The following is an 8,550-nucleotide window of genomic DNA, read 5'->3' as shown; positions in this document are numbered from 1 at the left end:
TTTTGAAAGTAACAATGTATAATATATATATATATATATGATATAAATATATATATATATATATATATATATATTATATATATATATATATATATATATATATATATATATAATATATATTTACGTATAAGCCCGGCCTTGAGAGAGGCTCGATACGTAAACAGAAATAATGGAGGGAGGACAAGATGAAATTAATTGAACTTACCGTAAAACGTATTTATAAGATAATTACTTTAGAGGAAAAGGTAGGTCGCCAGAAACTCAGCTAAATGCTTTACAGCTATTTATTTACAAAGAGGCTCGTACTGGCCTGGAGAAAAGTAAATGCAGCGTCCACACGTTGGGACTTATAATCTCTCACAAATGGATAGCTGGCTAAAATGTGATTTGGTAAAGCTGGTTTCATAAACTTGGGTAATGCAACACTTGCGGGCAGAGAGACGTGACACGTGACTCAGGGAATCTGGAAAAAGAATCCCAGATTAAACAAGATAAAAGAAAAAGGATTTATTGCCCAATTTCAATTGTTTAGTTCTCTAACACTGGGGAAAAGGAAATTTAATGTTTCACTGAGGTATGCATTGACTTCATTTGTCTGGGACGATCACACAAGGGGAAGCATGCGGCCATGAGGCAGTGAGAGGGAACAAAGGGATGAGTTCTTTTTGGTTTTGAAATTGAATTGGGAAAATGGGGATCCAATAGATAATAGGATGTGAGGGACTGGCAATATGCTGTTCACAAGACGTACCTGGATGTCGTGTTCAGTGGATCTTTGTAGAAAAACGTGGCTTGGCTTTGTCTTAGGCCTGGGTGCTTGGCGTGCCACTAACCCCATGGATAGGCCTAAATGGAAGGCAGGTGGTCGGACATCCGTCCGAAGGTCGCGTCTGGAGACGACTGGGGCCGAATCCAGGTGTTTTGCTTGGGAGTTGGGAGTCAGCTTAACCCCCCCACGAGCAGGCAAATCCTGGAAACAGAACATACAGCCAGCAGAGGGTTCACAGGAAAAAGAGCTTAAGGTATAGTTCTAAGAAGTACCAATCTGCCTACAGCCTTCCCTTCGAAATACGTCCCTAAAGCTGACAAAAGACTATATTCCCACAACTTAGGAACTCCCTACCTCTGGCTGGCGGGTTTTTGGTTTCCCGCGTTTACTAAAAATCAGCTGATATTTGGAGGAAATGGCTGCCGTTTGCCAAATCAAACTAATTAATTAATTGCTGGGTAGACGAAACGATCTATAAACGTCACAATATATATATATATTATATATATATATATATATATATATATATATATATATATATATATATATATATATATACACACACACAAGTTACTGAAGCACATGCATTTATATTTTCATCAAACCGAAATGCCAAAGCGATGAAAGAGGATTTGACTTGATGAACCTGTGCATGAAATAAGATATGGTAAAGAAAGGTAGAGATGCTTTCTCGAACAGTCCACGTCAAGTCGAAATACTTGAACAAATGATTGATTTTGCTAGTAATGCTAAAGTGAAAGACAAAATGTCTCCGTTCCAGAACGGCGTTATTATTTTATCTAAATCAGTAAAAGGATTGTATAACATGTTGCATGAACTGTATGGATTGGAGTGCTTGTTGACAATTCGGCTGTCAAGACACAGTCGAACTTCTCTTTTCTTTCATACGACAAATTGGTCATTGTCATGATCATCCGTCACCTTTGGAATTTGAATATAGACTACGGTTATGCATAGTGCGTAGAGACAATAGTTTAACCAGTCAGGGTCCTAATGTTTGTAGTAATGATGAAGCTTGTGTCACTACAGAGTGCTTAAATGTAAGTGGTCCATCTCAAAGCTCAAATGTTGCTCCCAATGATCTAGATTCCGAATTATGTATCTCTGCGTGTCTCATGAAACACCTTCTGCCTGTTAACAATGAGACTGAGACTCAGGAAGATCAAGTAGAAAATTTCATAGGGATAGAAGCTGAAGCCCAGGTAGGAAATGTGTCTTTATGTTATTTGGGAGGGTTCGTAGCTTTTAAATTTAGAAATAAGTATACATCATTAAGGTCAGATGAAACCGGCGAGGACTGTATATCATATGTAAAGAGAAAGGTATTATATAGGCCGCCTAATCATTTCAGAGAAAATCTATAAGAAATGGAAGATTTGTTCAAAATTACCCATGGTGATGCTCTAAAGCCGGGAGTCGGAGCAGTTTCAAATCTGAATGACATATTCAAGGCCGCCAATATTGATGTTCCGGAGGTCATGAGCTTTTTTTATTAGATGTAGGCTTCATTTTAGAATAAAAATATTAAACTCTAAGAAGGAAAAATTTCGTAGCAAAGGTGTGGAAAAGATAGAAAATATTGTTCAGTTATATTGAAAATGTATTTGATTGAAATACGAGACAGAATGCAGAAATCCCATAGAAAAGGTATAATTAGATGAAAACAAATTGTTTAGTAATCTTGAAAAATCGCTTGATTGAAACGAGAGAGAGAGAGAGAGAGAGAGAGAGAGAGAGAGAGAGAGAGAGAGAGAGAGTTAATTGCAATAAGAGTTCCAATGAAATGTTAGGAATAAAGCTTATGTCATGCGTAAATTTTTATTTCCATTACTAATATATTCTCTATCATATGTATTTGTATTTTGAAAATAGAGCCATAAAGACATAAAATTAGCCTACTTTCATAAATGCAATGTTAGGAATCCAAAAGCGAGGCATGAACAATAAGGCTGATGGTCCAGATCAAAGCTACAGGACGAGCGTCACATATACACTCAGGAGTCTCCAGGTGACGTCACAGAGAACAGCTAAGCTCCCGGCACCATGCGCGGTAACTCACCTTATCTTATTCCATCTTGTCTCATTGATTCAAAAGTTGCTCATCGTAGTGAACGAAAACTAACTTATATTTCTTTTCGAATTGCTCTGGTAGGAATGGCATTAAACACACAAGTTACTGAAGTATATGCGTTTATATTTTCACCAAACCGAAATGCCATAGCGATGAAAACTTTATATAAATATATACATATATATATATATATATATATAAAATATATATATATATATATATATATATAATATATATATATATATATATATAAACACTTAAACATACATACATTTTTCGTAGTTTATCCATATGAAATCAGGACGTATTTCGAAGCAACCAAACATTTTTGCAAAATTGTCTCTCTCTCCATCCGATCTTCAGAGACATTTTTCCGATTGTGGTTAAAGATTTACTTGCATGAGAAGTATAATTGATATATTAATATAATCTCTTAATTTTCCAAGTGAGCTTATTCATATACAGTCGCTTAGTTGACCAAAATGCCACATGAAACATACATATGCCTAGTAAACCAAACTAAAATGACGAGTTATTAGTGATAGGCTTACCTGAAGCAACAGTAATATTATTATAAAGATTTTGTGTCGGTATGGCATTTTCTTTTAGATTTCGGGCAGTCTTAGGGCAGTAATTGAGCAGTTCGTGCCTAAGGTTTCTGGCAAAATCATTGGGTTGGAAATGTGACGAACAAATTCGTGCAGTTTTGGCATTGATACCATCACTTCTTTTGCATATATTCACCCACTTCTTACATAGTTCTGCATCTTTTGGGAAACTGTAAAATCTAATTTTTTCACTTCCAGCAGTTATATTGGTCTTATAAGAATTGGAGCACCCACATATGCCATATATGGCACATATTACCATGATGACTCTGACTTCGCAAAAGAAAACATAAATATTTCCCTCCTATGTGTCGCCTGGCTGAACTCTCCCAATCTCCAGGTGACGTCTTTCACATGAGCGTTGAAAACGGGACCTCTAGGTAACTCACCTTATCTTATTCCATCTTGCAATGAGAATAGAATGTTTTTCTAAATGATCTGAAGCATCCCGGTGTCCAAGCTCACAAACAACTGCAATTCAAATAAAGAGTTCCCAGAGATATGATATCTTTCACAGGCAATGGTCAAATTGCACTGAAATGTAGATACATTTATAGATATATACCATAGCCAAAAATATACGTAGCTAAAGAGCTCTGTATAGAACTAAATAGGCAATACGGCTGGCAACGATGTAACTGGAACGCCTGCATCTGTACGACAACAGTCCAGCTTCACCGTTAGATGAAGCTGGACTTTAAAGCTTCAAGTGAATTGAACTGTGAAGACATATCAAGAAAATAAAAACGCAACTGATACAGAAAATAGTACCATTCATGTTTATTCAAAGAAGATGAGGCTGGGTCAATGAAAACAGGAAAACACTCCAGAATAGTTGCAAGTGCCATGACCTTGGCATAAATATCTTTCTTCCAAGACAATATATTGCAGAGGTTACAATGTTTGTCAACTACTCGTTGACTCTTGTGCAGAAAGTCACGCGACGTTTAGTGCATTGGGAGGCGAATTGAAGTCTAGACCTAGCTTTAGAAAGCTCTGCCATACGAGCGCGGTTACATGGCACAAGAGTACGTAGTTGTCGTGGTGGAGTATTGCAGGTAAGGACACGTTCTCCCAGTTGTTTTTCAAGCCTCATCCATTCTCTGCAAAATTTCTAAGTGAATAAGATTCTTAGCGTTTAGCAGAGACCATAGATTTATAATGGAAGATACGATAGGATTTTTTTTTCCATTTTTATTATTAATAAGCAAGCGCTACGTAGGGATCATAAATGAAGGGTTTGAAAAAGAGAAATAAGCTACAGAAATAAATTTTCGTCTACATTAGGAAACACTGATGAAAGTGAAAGCCTCAGAATACGAGATCTAGCTTTAGTTTTAAAGAAAAAACGTCCCAAATATTCCTAGAAGTATCTCGGTTTTTGCTACGTCCCACTGAAAGTAAATCTCAAAGCACAAAGAAAATTCTTACGTTTCGGACAGTGAGAAAGAAAAAATTATACTTAACACAAAAAAAGGAGAGGTATTTCTAGATACCATAAAAAGAAGTATTTATAGAATAGGTAAACTGGAAAAATTAGTCATGGCTAATATTACTTAATAAATAGCCTTATATATACTGGTTAAGTGATACAACAAACTGCTGTCTCTCGTAATAGTGTCCTCAAGCGTTAATTACTATTATCTCTTCTTTTGTTTTTGAGCTATCAGGCGTTAAATAGGCTCTCTTTACCTGCTGCAAAGCATAGACTGGTTGGGACCACGTAGATATCTTTAATGACAGAAGACAAATATCACAGTGTGTGCACTGAAAAGGTTGGCTAAACAAATAAATGCGTAAAAACAGTTTTCCGTAGATGTTTACTCACGACGCTGAAAGCTTACAACTGGATATGTTGAACGTTATATGATTATTACTATCAATGCTGTTATAGTCTTTTTTCATCTATTTGGTTTTTTAATGGAATTGTTTCCTGTTCTCACCCCCAAGATAATGACATCGTATTCAGGTATTTAGAAAGTCGTTACTTACCTAACTCCCCTACTGTTAAGTCCTACGCTCACTCTTCCTCTATATTGCAGTCATTCTTCACTGAATGGGTAAACCAGTGATTGCAAATAATATTCCAAAATGAAATATAATTCGAGCAAATTTCACACATTCCTTTTCTAGCAAGGCATCAATGTGACTGATTCAGTGATTCAATGTCACAGCGCTTTTTAACATGTGCTGATTTCATCTAGAAGCTTATTGGTCTAATATCAAACTTTCGCAACAAAATCAAAAAGTCTTGAAATCCCCCTCAGAGTAATTGGTCTTACAAAATGATTTCACTGGTTTCACTTCCCTCAAGTAATTTATGGGGCTGACATCACTTTCCAAAAGCACAGATGCCTATAAATCTCCACTGGCTCCTACAGACCTCACCACCAGACCCTGACCCTTAACATTATGCTCAAGTTATTTTATCATGCTTGCTGGGGCAAGCATTATCAGTAGGTTTTCTCTTCTTGCAACCTTGAGCAGCGCAAGAGACATCCAGTGTTGGTATGTATGCTTCTTTTTTTATAATATTATTTTGGGCGCTCCAGTACTGAGGTAACCAGAGTTTGGTTCCCTGACGAGAGGGTTTGTGGATTGTTTACGTTCCGTTAAAATCTTCATATATATATATATATATATATATATATATACTATATATATATATGTGTGTGTGTGTGTGTGGTGTGTGTGTGTGTGTGTGTGTGTGTGCATGTATGTATATATATGAGAGGGAGAGAGAAGGCCCCTTTAATAAATAATCTGATCACTGTATTTTTAGTGTTAAATCTTTCCGTTCTCAGTGTTTCAGACAAATCTACCTCTCTGGCTATGATTTTCTTCAATAATACATACTAAATGATGAACATATAACCAATAATTCAACTTAGTTTTTATTTCTTTTATTATTCCCTGTATTTCTTCTTTTATTCTAAAATATTTCTTTCTACAGGTTTTCGTAGGAAATGCAAATCTGCCAAAAGCACCTTCCGTCAGCTTGAAGACTCGGAAAACAGTGACTGATGTAAAGATAAAGCTGTGACAGAATCTTTAGAATTACTTGATCGTTACTCTCAAAATATGATACCTAAATCACTGAACAACGCATGAAGCTATAACACATTACTGATAAGTGTCCTTTTTGCATATTCCCAATTAAACTTGCGCCGGCTTGTTATAAACTACACAAGGAATTCATAGGCTGCATTATTCGAAATGAGCACGGAAGGTAACTATTCTGCCAGAGATGTTGGAAACATTTCATTTCCATTTAACAATGGAAGTAATTTCTCAGAAGAAAAATTGGCTTTTGGCTTGCACATAGTCGACGGTGCAATCATAATCGCCTACTTGCTCTTTTCCATAGGTATGGGTATTTACCTGGGCAGGAAACACGAAACAGCGGCTGATTACTTTCTGGCAGGTCGATCAACAACTTGGCCTTTTATAGGGCTATCGTTGTTTGCCTCTGATGTTTCTAGCTCATCCCTAGTTGGTCTTGCAGGCGACGCGTATAGCACTGGAATTTCTGTTTTTAATTACGTGTGGATGGCGTCGGTTTCTTTGATATTCGTTGCCGTTTTCTTCATCCCCACCATCCTAAGACTAGAACTATACACAATGCCGGAGTTTCTAGAACGTCGATACAACGCTGCAACGAGGTACTACCTGTCCGGTCTATCCGTGCTGATCAGCATCATTGGTAGCACAGCAAGTGGCTTGTTTGCTGGGTCTTTGATCATGAATATGATTTTCCCTCAACTAAAGGTGTGGCACTCAGTAGCCATACTTGCAGTTATATCTGGGGCATATACAATCAGTGGGGGGTTGAAGGCTGTGATTTACACCGATGCCTTCCAGTCAGTGGTTCTACTTCTTGGCTCCGTGTTGATTTCAATATATGCCCTGATTGAGGCTGGAGGGTGGAGTGCCGTAAAATCAGCAGTACCACCTGAGGCTCTCAGTCTGATCAGACCAGTGGATGACCCTGGCGTGCCCTGGACAGGTCTCATTTCAGGTATTCCAATGCTTGGACTCTATTATTGGTGCTGCCACCAAACCATTGCCCAGAGGATTCTTAGTTCTAAGGATTCTAATCAAGGAAGATTAGGTTGTTTGTTAGCAGGGCTCCTCAGGATACCTGTGCTGTTTATAATGGTGTTACCAGGTACAATGGCCAGGCTTATCTACCCTGACTTGCCGAAAGCTGATCTAGTTTATCCAACCCTGTTGTTTCGACTCTTACCTACGGGAATCCGGGGGATCGTTTTATCGGGTTTTTTAGCTGCTCTAATGTCGCAGGTTGACTCTATTCTCAACTCCACTTCAACTCTAGTCACGATGGACTTCGTCAAGAAACTCAAGCCCGAACTGAAGGACAAGCAGCTCCTGAACATCGGCAGGTTTGTAACTTTCCTCTTCATAGTCATCTCCGTTTGTTGGGCGCCAACGCTGCAGAATTTTTCTTCTCTCTACAAATTTTCACAGAAACTTCTGTCGTACATGATACCGCCTATTGTTGCCGTGTACATGGGCGGGTTCTTCTGGAAAGGGGCGAATGTCTACGGAGCCATCACGGCCCTCGTTCTTGGCAATGTGTGGGGAGTGGCGCTCTTCGTCATCATTCAGGTTGTGGAATTATTCGAAATGCACTTTCTGCACACGGCGAGCATTTTGTTTGTCCTGTCGGCTCTGTCGCTGGTGGTCGTGAGTCTGATCGTCGCCAAGCCTTGCACGGAAGACCAGCTGAAAGTGACCTGGTCCATGGAACAGTTTGCTGAAGAGATTAAATCTTGCAAGGAATTGCCGCTCTGGAAGAATTACTTTCTTTACTGTGTGTTACTGATGATCGCTACTCTCGTGGTGATATGCTTCTTTTGGTGAGTGGCAGTGAAGAAGCAGAGGGTGAGCAGTTTGGAATATAGTGCCAAAGATGACTGAAAAATGATTTAGCAGTGAACTAATCATGAACCTTACCATTGTTATTTATTTGTATTTATCATAGTATTCTTTGCACTTACGCTCATTATCATGTTGATTTCTGGAAGAAGGAACGGTTTTTTTTATTAAAGTATGATCAC

General features: G+C 38.1%; 1 protein-coding gene across 1 annotated transcript; it reads left to right on the top strand.

Moving 5' to 3' along the window:
* Window positions 1-4,199: 4,199 nt before the first annotated feature.
* Window positions 4,200-8,550, top strand: LOC135201452 (sodium/mannose cotransporter SLC5A10-like). Its single transcript, XM_064230408.1, has 2 exons — window positions 4,200-4,527; window positions 6,423-8,550. Exon 2 carries the CDS (start codon window positions 6,686-6,688, stop codon window positions 8,351-8,353), a length of 1,668 nt encoding a protein of 555 aa, XP_064086478.1. The 5' UTR covers window positions 4,200-4,527; window positions 6,423-6,685; the 3' UTR covers window positions 8,354-8,550.

Source organism: Macrobrachium nipponense, chromosome 28, assembly GCF_015104395.2.
Source record: "Macrobrachium nipponense isolate FS-2020 chromosome 28, ASM1510439v2, whole genome shotgun sequence".
NCBI lineage: Eukaryota > Metazoa > Arthropoda > Malacostraca > Decapoda > Palaemonidae > Macrobrachium > Macrobrachium nipponense.
The sequence above is the reverse complement of the archived record's forward strand: the minus strand, read 5'-3'. Positions and strand labels throughout refer to the sequence as shown.